Raw genomic sequence first — 18,337 nt, forward strand, 5'->3', positions numbered from 1 at the left:
CTGTGCAATCGTGTCCGGTCCATATCTTTCTTATGGAGAAACATTGGAAGTTCTTACTTCACACAAAGATTGCTTATGACCTAAGGGTGTGTCATGACCTTGACCCAAGGTCTTTCGGGCAAGGTCAAGGTCACTGGCAGAAAAAATACAAAATTCGTGTCCAGTGCATATCTTTCTTATTGAGAAACATTGGAAGTTCTTAATTCACACAAAGATTGCTTATAACCTAAGGGTGTGTCATGACCTTGACCCAAGGTCATTCGGGCAAGGTCAAGGTTACTGGCAGAAAAAATACAAAAATTCGTGTCCGGTCCATATCTTTCGTATGGAGAAACATTGGAAGTTCTTACTTCACACAAAGATTGCTTATGACCTAAGGGTGTGTCATGACCTTGACCCAAGGTCATTGAGGCAAGGTTAAGGTCACTGGCAGAAAAAGTGCAAAATTTGTGTCCGGCCCATATCTTTCTTATGGAGAAACATTGGAAGTTCTTAATTCACACAAAGATTGCTTATGACCTAAGGGTGTGTCATGACCATGATCCAAGGTCATTCGGGCAAGGTCAAGGTCGTTGGGAAAATAGTGCAAAATTCGTGTCTGGTTATTATCTTTCTTATGGAGAAGCATTGAATGTTCTTACTTTACACAAATATTGCTTAGGACCAAAGGGTGTGTCATGACCTTGACCCAAGGTCATTTGGGCAAGGTTAAGGTCACTGGCAGAAAAAGAGCAAAATTCGTGTCTGGTCATTATCTTTCTTATGGAGAAGCATTGAATGTTCTTTCTTCACACAAATATTGCTTATGACCAACAGTTTTAAAAAAAATAGAGCAGTTGTTATTTAAAGAAAATTGACGGTGAAATAGATTCATCCAATACTTTCTATAATTGGAAAAATACACGCATTATGATTTTTATCTTAGCGGGGGGTATCAATTGTGAGCTTGCTCACAGTACCTCTAGTTATTATTGTCTGAATATGAAATGTGGTGAGAGAGTTCCACAAAATCCAAAGTCCAAAGGAAAAATACAAAACGGAAGCAGAGCAAACACGGACCATTACAAAAACTAGAGGTATGATCAGGTGCCATGGAGGAGTGGACATCTTCTGCTGACCGGTCACACCCGCCGTGTGTACTTTGTCGTAATTGAGGGAAAACGTAAAATAATCCGTAGACAATACGGTGATTAATAATGACTTAACCATAAGTAACGTCAGTCAGCACGCGACTCAGTGGAAGATTGCATTTGCTGACAAGGTCGTTGTATCGACCACAGAACTTATGAAAGGATGACTTCGGTTGAGACCGTTGATAGTCCTGTTTTATCAACTTGTTTGTCAGTAGCTTGCCTCGCCTTAGAAATTGTTCATACAAAGAGCATGCCCTTGTGTATCGAATTAACTGAGAGAATAAAACTCCATATGCAGGCGATGAAGGTATATTTCTACATAAGTAAGGAAAATTGAACTCATCATGTTTATCATAAAGTTATGTTGTTATGTTACCAACATTGTCCCTTTCCAGTAAAATATCCAAATATGAAACAGATAATGCAGACTCTGTGATATCTTTTATTTCAAGTTCACTGCGGTATATCGAGTCGATGCAAGTATGGAAGTAACAAGATTATTGTTAATTGATATACATTTGTACGTAATACGTCGTCGATATAATTTAAATTTGAGTTGAAAGCCACAGCGAGTGATTTTTATTTCACGTACAAGTTTTTGAATAAATTCTGCTTCATATGAATACAAAAACAGGTCTGCTAATTAAAGGCGCAATTGGTACCTCTTGGAATACCAGCAGATTGTTGAAAGACCTAATTCAAAAAACTACATAGGTGTTGCATGTCTATCAAATAAAAAAATAAGAAACATTGTATCTTCTTAATCTTTTTTATCTGTTGCGAAAAAACAATTCAAATTAACAAAATAATGGTGTCAGGTAGGAATAATTTTCACATAAAAAAACACTTGACGAATTTATAACTCTACAATAACTTGCAATACAAATGTATTGTAAACAAATGTTGTAGATTATAATGAATTGAAATAACTGAAGTTAACGAAAAGGAAAATCAAATAGATATAGAAGACCCTGTGACGTTTCCTCGTATACTTGAAACTGGAATGCAACATCATCCTCTCTAAAACTTTATGTTTAATTCATCTCCCATATGTTTTTTCAACACACATGCAAACTTATTAAAAATTAAATGTTCCACGAAACGCACTTTGATTTTGGTTAAATGAATATGTCTGGTTTTATCCAATGTATCTTCAAATGAATATTTTTTAAACGAAATTGATAAAACATCGTTTACAAAGACATTTACCACCAAACACATTTTTGGTTTTTGTGGTCCCATAATTTTGCCCAAATAAAGAGAAACAAGAATTTATTTAAAATTGAATCCCCAGTAAGCTTACAATAAATCTTTCCAGTATTCTCCGGGGATGACATTATCAATTGATATGTTTGCTTGTGGCGTGATTTTTTTTTTTTAGAAAGTCTCACTTTCAAAGGTTTAAAAAAAATAAGTTCAATAATTAATGCAAGAATAAAATGATGTTGTGCATGTTTGGTCCAGGTGTATGAAAATCGATATCGACAGCTATTATTCGGTATATTTCTTTAAATTTTTATTCATTGATAGTTTTACTTTTTCCCTTTCCTCTGTACAAACTATTGCAATATTTGATATAAACAATATCTTATCATACGTACTAGATATTAGAAGCACAAACTCAGACAACTAGATTTATTCTGACCCTGATAGTGGCTTTAACAAAAATAATTTAGAAACAAGCATGTATAGTAACAATTATACCGTAATATAGGTAATAAAATTTAGGTATCTAGATTGCACAAAACAATTACCTGTATATGACTTCAGAATCAAATGATTTCAGTGGCAAATAAACAATGACATTCAATATCAGCATCCATCGTTAAATAATATTTTTTCTCTGTTGATGCATCAGAAGGTTATGCACCATGTTAATCTTATGGAAATAATTTCAAGTGTCTTGTAGTCGTTTTGACATTGATGACTAACAAAAAGTGTGTTCCTGTATGAATTGTTGTAATTGAAATTCTTTTCATTAGACTCTTTTAATACGAAAACACGTGAATAATGGAGCATAGAAACTATAAATATAACAAGCTATTAAAGAACAAATCCCAGTAGAAAATAAAAAGCACAGCCGTTGGAGGTTAAGGTCAGTGATAAAGTAAAATGTTGATCCCCCCCCCCCCCGATTTTCTAATGGAAATTGAAGCAGAAGTATGAGTCTTGGCGATTACAAAATTTACTCTAGATTAAATTCCATAAATTATTAATTTATGCAAGTGGAAAAAAAGAAGTCCCCATAAGCAGAATGAAGTTAGGTAAAATGTTTGTAATAGCTATAATAATTGATAGTTCTCATCCGATTCATATGTGTTTAGCACAAAAAATCGAGTCAATAACATTTATACCATAAATACATGTAGATCATGAACTTTTGATTGTTAAAATAAAATCCGTCAAGTAGGTATTGATATTTACCGTTTGATTCCATGTGCTAGTTTCTGTGTCATGCTGTATGGTTTTTAGCTCACCTGAGCTGAAAGCTCAAGTGAGCTATTCTGATCACATTTTGTCTGTCGTCCGTCCGTCTGTCTGTCTGTCCGTCTGTCCGTCTGTCTGTAAACTTTTCACATTTTCAACATCTTCTCAAGAACCACAGGGTCAATTTCAACCAAACTTGGCACAAAGCATCCTTAGCCTAAGGGGATTTAAAGTTGTGAAAATTAAGGACCACCCCCTTTTGCAAAGGGAGATAATTAGGAATTTATGAAAATTTCCGAGAAATTTTCAAAAATCTTCTTCTCATGAACCATAAGACCAGGAAAGCTGAAACTTGTGTGGAAGCATCCTCAGGTAGTGTAGATTCTAATTTGTGAAAATCATGACCCCCGGGGATAGGGTGGGGCCACAATTGGGGGTCGAAGTTTTACATAGGAATATACAGAGTAAATCTTTAAAAATCTTCTTCTCATGAACCATAAGACCGGGAAAGCTGAAACTTGTGTGGAAGCATCCTCAGGTAGTGTAGATTCTAATTTGTGAAAATCATGACCCCCGGGGGTAGGGTGGGGCCACAATGGGGGGTCGAAATTTAACATAGGAATATACAGAGTAAATCTTTAAAAATCTTCTTCTCATGAACCATAAGACCAGGAAAGCTGAAACTTGTGTGGAAGCATCCTCAGGTAGTGTAGATTCTAATTTGTGAAAATCATGACCCCCGGGGGTAGGGTGGGGCCACAATGGGGGGTCGAAATTTAACATAGGAATATATAAAGTAAATCTTTAAAAATCTTCTTCTCATGAACCATAAGACCTGGAAAGCTGAAACTTGTATGGAAGCATCCTCAGGTAGTGTAGATTCTAATTTGTGAAAATCATGACCCCCGGAGATAGGGTGGGGCCACAATTGGGGGTCGAAGTTTTACATAGGAATATACAGAGTAAATCTTTAAAAATCTTCTTCTCATGAACCATAAGACCAGGAAAGCTGAAACTTGTGTGGAAGCATCCTCAGGTAGTGTAGATTCTAATTTGTGAAAATCATGACCCCCGGGGATAGGGTGGGGCCACAATGGGGGGGTCGAAATTTAACATAGGAATATATAGAGTAAATCTTTAAAAATCTTCTTCTCAGAAACTAATCAGCCAGATGATTCTTTATAATTGTTAAGACTTTGGCCCCAGGACAATTCTTTGGCCTCACAAGAAGGTTCAGAGTTTGATGTACGTTTATATCCCATATATAAACAATTGTTAAGGATCTCTTTGAGAACTGCAATACTCAACACATGATATGACTATAAAATCACCCTGTTAGAAAAGGGACTAATGATTATAAACATAAGAATATCCAGGGGAAAAATGGATTTTATTTATACAGGATCTACATGTATTATTGTACATTGTCCAGATAGTTTGTATTATGACTCCATTAAGCTGATTTTATCATACCTATTGTTCCTCAGGTGAGCGATGTGGCCCATGGGCCTCTTTTTGTAATTTGTATTCAAATTAAAGGGCATGCATGGTCACGATTTTCACAATTTCTATTTTTCTGTTTTTATTATTTAGAATGCTTTAGGAATGCATTTACTATGACCTAATGGAATTTGAAAGGCAGTAGTAAAGTAACAAGATATAAGGATCACAATTCTTTGTCATGTAAACAAGGCTCGCGCCCTATTTGTTTACATAAGTTCAATATACCAGTAAACGTTCTTTATCAAACTGATTTGTCCTTCTTATTCATTTAAGGCATATATACACAGATCCTAACGTTTACCACATTCATTTAAGGTCTGAGAGCTGGATTTTTCACTTCAACGTTCAAAATGTAAACAAAAACTTTATATAACAAAGAATTGTAATCTCTTTAACACTGACTTTTAAACATGTCTCTCAGAAGCATTGTAAACATCAAAATTTAAAAAACAAACTTGACCAAAATCGTTACCATGTCCTTTTAATGTCCATGGAATCATCGACCTCGCTATTTTGAAAGTTATTAATTAACATTGACGTAACATAAATTGATTTCATGTGTACACTTTCTTACTAACGATTGACTTATATTCCTTTAATACAGTCATATGATTGGTGAAGATAGCATCCAAATGCAAAATTAAGGAGCATGATGCGCTTCTCTGAAACATGTATGTACAAGTATCACAAACCTCAACTCCAAAAATACCCCAACAACTGGATTTGATTTCACAATCAAAAGAGTAACATAACCACCCCGCCCCCACCCGCCCCCCCCCCCCCCCCTCGTTACAAACCACGAATAATGTATTTGATCCTCTCTCATCTGTGCGGACTCCAAGTTGATTGACTTAAAACAGTATAAACATCCCTCTTGTAAAACACGACTTTATTTACAAAAAGAGTATACAATTTTTAATATAAAATACAATTATACAATAATAAAGTAATAAGCATAATTATAAATTTTACGACGACGTCTCATGTTTCTGAGCCCCTCATGTTTTTTAAACCATTAAAAATTTTTTAACCATTTAAAAACAACATACATCTTATTTTATTTGAAAAACAATAAAATAATCATTAACATACATATACTTTACTAGGAACTAGTATGTATTTTTTCTAATATGTTAAAGTACATGTACATTGAAATAGAAACATTGCGTCCATGAATTAAAAAAAGAAACACATGCACAGTTCTAAAGTTCCTATACAAGCGCTTTCTTGATTTAAACATCCGTCTTCAGGTGAACATACATACTATATATACACAAGTAAAGGAGGGAGGATTTTCGTGCATCGTTCTACCTTTTTTTAGGATTCATGAGAGATGATATTCGCTAGCCATGCCATGATGGATGACGACCTGCTGCTATTCGAAAAAGAACGGAAAAAATGGAAGCGGATAGACGGATGTCAATATTACAGCAGAAAATAGTTTAATCTTGGACAGCAGATGTTTTTCTTGAACAAATTTCCAGCAAAAAACAGTGTGGCTATTTGCTGTTCGTATGGACCTTGGTTGGGTAAGAGGTGACAACATGTCTTTACAGGAGTGGTTCTGGTTCCAGTTTTTCGGCGCTAGGACTCTGATTGCTACTACTCCTTCTCATGTTGAACAAAATGGAAACTTTATCTGATCCCCTCGACAAACTTGCAGAAAGTCTTCTCCAAGTGGTAATCCTTTTGTTCATAGCGCTTAAAACCTACAAAATCAATGTCTATCATAAGTAAGATGGTGTAGGCGTGTATGTTTCCAGACTAAGGACTACGGAAATCATTTCATAAATTTTAAGGTTCCGTTTTCCTGAGCAAGGTAGGAAAAAATCTGACATTTATTTGTGGATATCATAGAATTCTTCTTATGAAATGAGTGTTTATATTTTGTGATAGTCATCATCAATGGCAATGGCAATTATTAAAATGAACCCATTGTGACGTGTGACAGGGCTGGGTGGTTGTCGCCATTTTTAGACTATATTTATCTACCATAGAAGAATAATTCCGTATTAAGATAAGTAAAACAATAGAATTTTAAACCTAAAATGTATGCAATATTTCCTCACTTATTAATATTTTATAGCTAAAATAGTAATACATAGAGATTTCTCATTGGTAATATGTTTGTACAATTTGCGATGATATTTTTAGTACATGCAAGCATGAAGTCTGTTAAGAATTATTCATAAGATTTCTAATCGTTAAGATAATTTTGTAAAACGGAAGTTATCTACATATGATTGTTATAAGTCAGATCTTGGGACCATCTTAAGATAAAGTCCTATGATTAATTTTACGAAAGTTTTTATAAACCAAGTTCAGTTTAAGATTTTATAAGGCAAGCAGACTCTATTGATTTTGGTTAACCATGTTGTATAGAATCAATAGAGTCTGCTTGACTTATAACATCTTAAATTGAACTTGGTTTAAAAAAAAACCTTTAAATTCTTATTTTGGGCGATATACTACAATCTGGTCAATAAAATCATGCATTAGCCAAGTAAGATGTAAATTAATATACTTAATATTTACAAAAAGGTTGTGAAAAGGTTTTATTGACGTCATATGTTGTGTTCAATCATTTAAAGGAAATATTTGAGATTAATTAAACGCAATATTTTGCATTCAAATGAACGATGAGATATTCAACGCAAATGTTGCGGTTAAAAACAACAAAATTTTTTTTTTCATTTTAAATAGCCTCAATAAGTTTTCGTATTAAGATACACATTGCAATATCTATTATAAGAGAAAAATACACATATATTGTGAAAATTTGAATGAGTTAAAAGGATTCTATATTTGTAATGCCTTGACAAGCAATGTACAATTTACCTCTCTGTTCAGGAAACAGAACAAAACAGGAACAACAGCTCCCTAAAACAGATAGCAAAGAAAAACTGTTGTATTCATAAATGATAAAACAGATACAAAACAGGATGTATTGTTAAAGAAAATATTTTGTTCATTAAATTCGTTTTAAAAAACTATTTTATAAACAGCACAACTGTTATTAAAAACAGATAAATCTTTGTGACATGCATTTACCAAATTTTGTTTACGTATGTGAATACTAAACAAGATACATATACCAGTGTTAATCATATTATTTTTAAAATATCTTCTATTTTAAAAGACAGACCTGGTAAGACGATATGACTGCAGCAAAGTATCTAAAATAGACCGAGTCAATCGTCACTGCCTTTGTGAGGTTTTGCAACCCCAGGAGAGGTATCAGTATTAGTATGGCGCGGACAATTTTTCTAACAAATAAAAAAAACCCCGGGAAAACAAGTAAACGGAACGTCCAAACAAACAATAAAACCAGTTTAGATATGCAAATGCACTTGATTATGCAAAAGTATTTGAATAATTTGAAAACTGTGATAAATGTTTAATCCAATTCTTACCTGTATCGCAATAAGTTTCTATTGTCCTCTCTTTGTACTTGAGATCGCAATATTCTTATGATGTTGATCAGAAATATTATGTTTAACTGCAATGTGTAAACAACATTGATACTCAACAAAGTCTGATAACAAATAAAAAAAATATACAGAAATTTCAAACAAGAGGCCCAGGGAACACATTGCTCACCTGAGAAACAATAGTCATGATTGATCAGAAAAGATTTCAACTATCTTTAAAGTGTAACAATTAAAATATCTTCAAAACTTAGTAGAGAATATAGTGTTGAAATAATTTTTTTTAAATTGAGAACCCCTCCCCCCTTCCATTTTGGTCAAACCCTTTCCCAATGGATCATGATGTGTCTGGACAAAAACCTAGAAGCTATATCTTATGAGGATACTTCTACACAAATTTAAACTTCCCTGGGAAAGTGGATTTTGAGAAAAGATTATTAAAAAGAATTCTCCTATCCCTAGACGTTTTAAAAATTTGCCAGCACCATTCCTGTCCCCTCTAGTTGCCCCCCCCCATCCTTGGGATCATAATGTGAACAAACTTAAATCTACATTACTACTAGGATATAGAATATATTTAAAGATTTTTCTCCATATAATCCTATATAAAAATTTGACCCCTATTGTAGCCCACCCTACCCACAGGGATCATGATTTAAATAAATTTGAATCTACACTACCTGAGGATGGTTTCATACAAGTAACAGCTTTTCTGGGCAATTGGCTTTTTAAGCTGAATTTTTTTAAAGAGTATTTTCTTTTTAAAAGTCTATGAAAAAATTTGAACCACCCTCCGATTGTACTCCAACCCTTACCCCGGGGATCACGATTTTGACAAACTTGAATGTACACTACCTAAATGAGGATGCTTTTACACATGTTTCAGCTTTTCTGGCCAAAAAGTATTTGAGAAGAAGATTTGTGAAAAATATCAACAATTTTTCAACAATTCGAATTAATCTTCCCTCTTAATGGAACCTGGACTTTCATTTAAGCAAACCTGAAAACAGTTCAACCAAAATATAATTTACGCAAAGTTTGGTTGAAATTGGCTCAGTGGTTCTGGAGAGGAAGATGAAAATGTGAAAGGTTTATGACGCCAACGACAACATTGACGACGACAGACAATGGACAAATTTTGACCAAAAAATCTGACTTGAGTCTTCAGCTCAGGTGAGCTAAACCACAATTGTTTTAATATCAAATATATCGATAAACAATAATATAAATTAGTTCTCTCCCGTTTCCCATCTCATCACTATAAACGAGGCAACAGTGAAGTTTGAATTTGAAGAAAGAGCAGCAGATTGTGTTGCTTAATACCTTCGACGTCAATTTTAAAATAGAGGAGATCGACGCGTATTTATGGACGGAGATCAAAGAAACTCACAATATACTCTATAACAAGGCAAACTATCTCCTTTTTTCTTCATAATTGTATCTTATTTTTCATTCAAAAATCTATGTATGCTCTTTGGCTTCAGTAAATCCAAAGGTAGTTTTCTGTAACAAATACGTATAATATGCTCTGAATTTCGCCAGTTCCTCTTTGTATTAGGGCATTTCCAATTTCCATGTCCTTAAATATTCTTTTAATGAAAAAAGGCAAGTTTAATATCATCTATGAAATTAATTTAAAAGATCTTTTTACATTCTTTTTGTCTCGATATCAATGCAACTGCTCAGACAACATCTACATTTTATGGTGCATTAGTCTAGTATACAAAACATAGGACGGGTTACCCCTATAAAGTTTGTAAACAAAATAACATTTTAGGGAAAGCATTTTGATTTTAACGTATATTGATAAAGTAAAAACGTGGACGTACCAACTGAGAAAGAATGATAGGGACAAGTATTATCCATAGATAGTCCATATTTTTCGGCCAATACCTAGAAATGAAAAATAGTTTGGAACTTTTTCTGTCAAAATCTAACACAAATAACAGTTCTTCTTTTCGAAACTATTTTTTTACCAACATCTTTTACGTATAGATGAATAAACAACCCCTTTCAAACATGGTTCTGTTAAATAACAGTTAAAGATGAAACAAATCCTTGACTATGAATAATTCTATGAGCGATATTTTGTTTAAATTTAAAATTACTTGATAATTGATCCTTCTTCTTCCATCAACACTGCATATGTTCCCGTTGAAATGACAGGACAAACTGAAATACAAGTTAATAGAATTTAAAATCCGTAAAAGCTTATTTTAAAGAAATCTTCTCTACCTCTACATATAGCAACTAATAAAGTATTTGCATAAAATTTACTATAAGAAAAACATTTTCATTAAGATTAAAAGAGAACATCATTTTTCAATTTTTTTGTATTTATGTGCTTCAAAGACGACAACCAAGGGGTATGCGCTTCAGGGCCCAGACAAGACAAAACAGGGTTTATCAGATTTCAAAATGACTTTTCATTTAGTAAGCTAATGTAAAATATTATAGGTAAACGTGATGTTTTCGAATTGGGGTATGAGGGCCCTAATCCTTGCCATAGCTGAGGTTAAATATTTGAAAGTATTATGCATAATTATGAATTAACGAGCATAAACTTTCTCTTTGTTTATTTACCGTGATTGGTCTGGGTATAATGTAAGATACAATTACAAAGAAAGGCCTTCTTTTGAACACGTGACTATTTATTATTTCACTGACAATGACTCAGACTCAACTTTTCTGCAACAGTGAGCGTTCAAATGATATACTCTTTTGTTTTTCGGAGTAGGGACATTAGTAGATATATTTCCTACTCAAGAGTTATGACTAGAACAAATTTAATAACTAATTTTGAAAGTCATTGTAGTTGATCATATCTGCAAAAATGCTAATTTGCTTGTTATATTGCTAATCTTTTCTTGTTTATTCTAATTCATAAGTTTATTTTTGCTATGGAGTTAAATACACATACTTACCCCACCCGACGATGCAACAAACAATCACTAGAGTTTTCTTATTAGAAAAAGCGTTCACCAAACAGAAGTGCAAGAATATTCCCTCGGCCAGCATCCACCCGTAACAGCCTGACAGGGTGTACAATCCAACGAAACCCAAAGCATTCTGGGAATAGAGTTTGATTTAAGTACAAAAATGTCCCAATGACCTGTGGATAGGAAAACTATTCTATGCATATTTGTGTATCAAATGTGAGTCGATGTATAAACAGTCACATATTTACCGATAAGCGGGTATAATCCTTAGATATTGTGTCAGCTGCAATCCATGCAAATCCATTCAGAATGTATGCTGAGAACAAATTGGAATGAATGAAGACACGTTTGCACCAGAGTTGTCTGAAAAAATCAGGTTGTTATATGTTATGAACAAGAGAATCCACGGAAACAAACATATTTGTCTAGGCTACATGTTCAGTTGACCAAATGTTAATGGATAAGAACTCTCTATCATTAACGATACTTTAGAAAGTTGCTAAACTGTACAAAAGAAACAACAAAAAATCACTTTAGAAATCACATTTAATATTGTTATCTATAGCATGCTACAACCTTCTCAAGAAAATATAAACGTTTCAATTTACAATTCTCAAATGTTCCTGATATTTTTCAATTTACTGAAGTAATATGTTGTGGATCTATATAGAGTCGATGGCAAGAACTTTATTTATATGCATGTAGCTATTGTTCTAGTTACAGTAGCTTCATGTTTTTCATCGAGTCGAAAAAAGTGGATCGTTTTCAGTCATCGTGAATCACACAATAGCTTTAACAGTTAGATAAAGTTCAATCAGTGGTTGTAGGAAAAAAGATTTTCAAATGACAATAGCCAAAACGACGGCTAACCCCACGTGATAGCATAAAATCACGTTGCCTATTGGGCCAGGTGAGAACGTTATATCCGACATATCAGGCTTTTCTACTCATGATAAATTTACTAGTATACATACCTGAATGTTCCAAAGATGATCAATGCAATTATGAGAAGCAATATTGATAATGCGTATCCACTGATGTAGATATATGTTATTCTCGGTAAGTGCGTGCTCTAAAATTAAAACGTAAAATACGTCATCATTGTTGTGTTAATTATCATATATATTGTTTGTCCTTTCAAAGTTATAAAACAATATTTTCCTTATTTTAACCTCAAATCAAATAAATTGATAGTTGATGTAAAGTATGCATCAAAAAATCAAATTCTGTTTAAAAGGTTTCGCATACATCACTTTTATATCCTTTTATGGAATCTGGAGAAACACAGGGGGTATAATTTGGTTTGTACCACTGACCGTTCGTTTCACATTTTCTGTAGGAATAACCTGTAAACAATGAAATAGTTCATGCTTAAGTTCATTTGGACCGTTTCTAGAGCTTTTGTTATCAATGGCTTTAAAAATCCGTGTACTTCTTGGACTGATTGGACACCGTGTGTATTTTCTTAATTAGCACGAAATCTTCATGTCTCATTAAGTTATGCTCTGTAAGGTGAATTTCCTTACCTTCCGGATCATCAAAAAATATAGAAAATTGATGGTTCTCTGGACACGCCCCACGGGCAGTTGTTCCCGCTAGAGTGTAGTTCCAACACTGCACGTCAAAGGTGGCATTGCAATATAATTCACCTAGTAAGTATGTAGAGCACTCCATTGTGAGTGTATATTATGAAATTTATGTATTCATTTTGTCAGTACTGTGTTACATGTATTTAGGTTGGATTGTTTGTCACTATCTAAATAGGAACATTTATTTTCATAGGAACTCGCAGTCAAACTTTCTCATTCTGTATTCTTACAGGACACGCATACGATCACACATTCTCAAATAAGTTTAATTCAAGATTCTCTTTGTCTCTTAGTTATTACTGATTTGCTTAAAAATTCAAGCTTGATAAACCAATCAATTCGTGAAATTATTTAAAATATTAATGATCCAATTACGTTTCGTTTTCTGTTCACGTTTATAGTTTGTTAAATCTGTTGGAATAAAAATTTATGAATAAAATATAAGCTGTATGCTAATTGGATTCATTTCCCATACGTACACGTAAAACAAGAAACATTCATATATTATTACCAGCTGTCGAACTAATCATGTTGCCTGTTTATATTTGGAGTGATCTGATATAACAAATATATGAGGGGTGCTACTTTTTAATAATAAAGACAATATTTACATGAAACCTTATTTGGTACTTGATCACCGTGCAGCTACCATTACAAACCGATCTAAATAAATTATAATTATTCATCGTAACATTTTAAACTATGACTACACAATTAAGGTCGTTCGAAATGAAAATTTCTGTGTAATAATGAACATCTACTTAACTGGAATAACATTTCATTAATATTCTTCGAATATGCAGAAAGCCACGACCAGTTTCAAATATGCGCTTAATAATCGTTCGCAAACTCTATTCAATTTTCAACAGATTCATACATATTCATTATCCACATATGGATATTCATTACACGCCAACAAAATATTATTTAATTTAGTTAATACATGGCAATGTCTTAATATGTTCACACAGCAAAAAGAACACATTTTTTTGTAAATTGTTTGATATAAACTACGGGGGCAAAACACAAACACAACCCTAACACCTGATTTCAGTTGATTGATTTATGATAAATTGTTCAAACATATTTTATTCACAAATGAATTATGAAACCGAACCCAATGCGAGTGAAATTAATTATTTATAGCAATTAGAGTGTCTAGAAATTGATGCTATTAGAAAATAATGACATCAATTTATTGCACTGAACCATTTGGGAGAACTATGATTACCTTGAAGTTAAAAAAAAAAAAAAAAAAGGGAATGGTAATTTTTTTGCATAAGGTGCCTGAAGTTGTTAATTTATATTGATCTAAAAAAATATCCACAAAAAAGCAATATTTTAATATGATGTTTCGGTTTCTGTTAATGTCATTTTTACTTTTCCGAATCTTGAAAACTATTAAAAATGGTTACCATAGTAAAACTCGTGAAATTTTTACTCTTGAAAATTGAATTGCTCTCTCTCTCTCTCTCTCTCTCTCTCTCTCTCTCTCTCTCTCTCTCTTACCGTCCGTAGGATAAGGGAGAAAGTTACATTCTTCCATAATCTGCCTCTGATTCCACGCTCTGGGTTCTGCTTGCTAAAAGTGTATTTTCTCTTATGGTTTATGGCAATTCGCTTTGGTACCTCTGGTCCTGATGGTGTTATCGAACTAACGCTCTCTAATTAGACAAGAAGATTTATACTACTCTTGCTTGATTTAAATATTGATAAATACTGCATCATCATATCACATTTTACTATTAAGATACATAATTCATGATCGTTACTTAAAAATGATTTCAGTTGTTCGTCGAGGAGTCTTTATTTTCTGTGATTCATCGTTCTGAATAAATGTTCCTTAGCACCAATATTTGAGAAATAAAAATATAAATAAATAAACCATTTAGAACACGACGTTTTGTTTATCGATAACAAAATTGATGGAAGGAATTTTTTGAATTAATTTAAGTATATTGACAATATTGTTAAACCTATTTTACTTTTATGTGAAGTTTAAAAAAAAATGGCAACCTTTTGAGATTTAACTTTTAAAATCGGGGGGTTTATTTCAATTTCAAAATATGGAAACCCTTGATAAGAGTTAGTTCTGTTTTTTATTTAAGTTAATCTTTGCATAAACATGTTATTTTGGTGGCATTGAACCCACAACATAAAAATCCCAGTTGTTTAAGGTAAGCTTAAGTATGGTGCTTTGACCACTGAGCCATTTCAGACACAACAAATTAGGTTTTCTGTTTTAAAACTTTGTGTGACTTTGGCCACGAATTTACTTAATTTTTTCAAAACATTCAATTTTTTGGATACAAAATGATATTTTAACGTATAGAGGGTCATCTCTCAACGTTTTTTGTTGATTAAAATCAGTTTGTTTTCCATAAGGTCTGAAGCTAATTTAGACTATGAGAAAAATATAGAAAGGTTCTAAAAAAGAATGACACTCTTTGGAGATTTTGATACGTATCGGCTTGCCTGAGTCAACATATTTTATATATTGAACATATTTAAAGGTTAAAAATCGATGATATGTTAGATATATTTTGTTTTGAATACTTTTTTTAAAATTATAAATTTAAATATACATCATTTAAACTGGCGAGGGAACCAGTTTAGGGGATTACCAAATAATTGCACGGGATGTTGTGAATCTAATGTGCAGGGCTTATATACAGCATTGCAGTTGGTGCCACGTAATAATGAGGACATATAGAAGCTGAAATGTAGAAAAATCAAATCGATTTTTTCCAAATTAGTTTGCACAAAGTGAATGTTTTTATAACCAAGCTAGGTTAAGGCCCTGTCACACCAAGTTGCGTTCCCACGGCGTGTTCAGAACGTTGTAAAATTTATTAAATCGCCGTAGGATTGCAAGGAAAATTCAGAATAAATGTACAATTTTATTTGAAAATTTTACAAATGGAGATTTCACGGCGTCCAAACGCAACCAAGGCGTTCTTACGGAGTTCCCACGGCGTGTAACTGTTTTTTCCCAAAGTCCTACTTGACGATTGACTGCGCAATCCCTGAGTGTCCGCCGAGCGCTCGTGACGTGCTAGGAGTTTTTACCACGTGTCCACGGCGTGCTTTGCTCGCTGACTGCGTCCACAAGACGTTCTTGGTAGATTAATGTTAATTTGTTCCATTGTATGGGAAACATACATGAATTTACAACTAGTAAATAAATGATAAAAAAAAATTGTTTTGATGAATAATTGAAACGTAACTACTTTCTAAATAATTTGTGAAAGACTATGGCTTGAACAAAACTCTTAGTAGTCAGGTCTTCAAAAAAATCCGTTATTAGTTGTTAGAAAACATAGAAAAGATGTGAAACAAATGACATGAATTTCATCTATGTCCTTTGATAGGTCCTGGATTATTTGCAAATGCTACTTTTTACATAGTCATCCACATCCATTTTGATAATTACTACATCGCTTGCTATTGTACAACAGCCATTGTTCGAGTTTTCGTAGCCTTGATGACAACGCACTAGAGACGATGTGAGAGCGCGCTACAAACGCTAATAAACGCAGAAGAAACGTGAAGAGAGTGCGATGACCACAGCAACAGCTCTTTGGTGTCGCTGTGTGAACGCAACCAAATGAAAAACAACTTGTTAAAACGCTGTGGATGCGCAGTGAGAGCGCAATAGAGACGCAGTGAGATCCAAAATGACTCCGACAGGTCTCCGTGCAAGCGCAATTGCATGACTTATCACTGCGTCTACACTGCGATTAGCTGCGTTCCTTGAGCGCGCGAACGGAGCTGTCGTGGCGCTGTTGGAGATCTTACGGCGTTGTCACTGCGACTTCACTACGCTTCTACGGCGTGTTTATCAGAACGCAGAACTCAGAACGCATAACTCTGTGCATGTTCAAAATGCGCGCCGTCGCATGGCGTTCTAGGCGATCCCACCGCAACGAACGAAGATGGCGCTGCGTTGTTACGGCGCAGTAGGAGATTCTACTGCGCTTACCTTGGCGTTTTAAATTACTTAAGGACTCAGCGGGATCGCCGTGAGGACGCAGCTCCGGTGTGGCAGGGGTTTTAGGGCTTTTCAGTACTATCAGTACTCTTATTGTCTTTGAAATTCAACTTAGATGATACAGTATCAAAGTCGCATTGTAAAATGGATACTTTCCTATTGAGTTTTAATTTCCTAATTACTTCTTATTGTCAAGGTCCTGTGATAGCGATTCAGAACTGCATACAATCACATAAAATTAATGGAGTTTAGCATATAATTTTTTTTTATACATGTATCTAACTGAATTGAAATGAATGCAATATAATGGTAGCCGATCAAATGCTTTGAAGTAATTTTCTTTTATTATCTTTAAAAGCACAAACAGATATACAGGTAAATGAAACAATGTGAATTGATTTGAATGTCAGCAAAGTTTACTATTTACCACGAAGTCTTAGTATCTTATTCTCTTCATTGGTCCATTCTTCTCATTGCCATCTTAAATGTAGGGTCTACGTAGCTTCATATTGGCTTTTAAATTTATATGATCGAAATAACTTATTTATATTTCAGAACAACAAAGTTATAAACAAGGGACCCTTTCCATCAAAATAAAAGACTCTCAGAAAGGAGGTCACTCGCAGATAATTGTCTACAAACTTAAATTCAGGTCAATATTTATTAAGTACTCTGCTTATTGTAGCATTTACATCAAAGTTTTGATGACGAAACTCCAAAGAAAAATGACTGTTACGGTTAAGAGTCAGAAGTAGTTTCTGTTCTTTGCGTACTTTATTGTATTTCCTGTTTTTACCCTGTTCTGATTAATTAACCTGATAAGTTTCATCCTGACGACCATATGTATGTGGATTAATTAAACCCTTAAGAAGATAAGGGAATAAGATGGCGCAACTGCCCAATTGGTTTTAGTCGTAAAATACAATTTCAAATTTCACATTTTTTTCAATTAAATATATTTGATTTTTTATACTTCAAGTTTACAAAAGGGTTATTTCTAACAATGATCAGTATGAAATATTTCAAAAAAGACAAGAAAAAATAATAAATCTCTAAGTTTTGGTGGTATCGAACCCACAACCTAAAAACCCAAGTTCTATAAAGTTACCTGTTTGTGGTGCTCTATCCACTTTGCCATTTCATTAACAACAAAGTGCGTTGTTTAAATGCTATATGAGACAATGGCTACGAATTTACGGACTTATATTATTTTTCTAAAACGTTCAATTGTTGGGCTACAAAATGACATTTTTAAAGTATAGTGGGTCATCTCTCCACATTTTTGTTGATTAAAATCGGTTAAAATTCGATTGAACTGCATTTAGAC

General features: G+C 33.6%; 1 protein-coding gene across 2 annotated transcripts in view; it reads right to left on the reverse strand.

The window, feature by feature from the left end:
• Window positions 1–5,935: 5,935 nt before the first annotated feature.
• The window catches only part of LOC105348646 (gastric inhibitory polypeptide receptor), a 13,368-nt gene continuing 966 nt past the window's right edge, over window positions 5,936–18,337 (reverse strand). Inside the window, exons 2-14 of one of the 2 annotated variants that reach the window (XM_066066088.1) lie at window positions 14,792–14,861; window positions 14,529–14,683; window positions 12,957–13,079; window positions 12,679–12,776; window positions 12,405–12,502; window positions 11,679–11,793; window positions 11,416–11,560; window positions 10,600–10,663; window positions 10,321–10,384; window positions 8,477–8,562; window positions 8,209–8,329; window positions 7,902–7,943; window positions 5,936–6,772 (exon numbers count right to left, since the gene is read on the reverse strand). In XM_066066088.1, coding sequence (XP_065922160.1) covers window positions 6,614–6,772; window positions 7,902–7,943; window positions 8,209–8,329; window positions 8,477–8,562; window positions 10,321–10,384; window positions 10,600–10,663; window positions 11,416–11,560; window positions 11,679–11,793; window positions 12,405–12,502; window positions 12,679–12,776; window positions 12,957–13,079; window positions 14,529–14,565 — 1,152 coding nt within the window. In that variant the 5' untranslated portion in view covers window positions 14,566–14,683; window positions 14,792–14,861 and the 3' untranslated portion in view covers window positions 5,936–6,613. The remainder of the gene's footprint in view (window positions 6,773–7,901; window positions 7,944–8,208; window positions 8,330–8,476; window positions 8,563–10,320; window positions 10,385–10,599; window positions 10,664–11,415; window positions 11,561–11,678; window positions 11,794–12,404; window positions 12,503–12,678; window positions 12,777–12,956; window positions 13,080–14,528; window positions 14,684–14,791; window positions 14,862–18,337) is intronic. The other variant, XM_034455115.2, reaches the window with a different exon arrangement.

This window comes from Magallana gigas, chromosome 7, assembly GCF_963853765.1.
Source record: "Magallana gigas chromosome 7, xbMagGiga1.1, whole genome shotgun sequence".
NCBI classification, from domain to species: domain Eukaryota; kingdom Metazoa; phylum Mollusca; class Bivalvia; order Ostreida; family Ostreidae; genus Magallana; species Magallana gigas.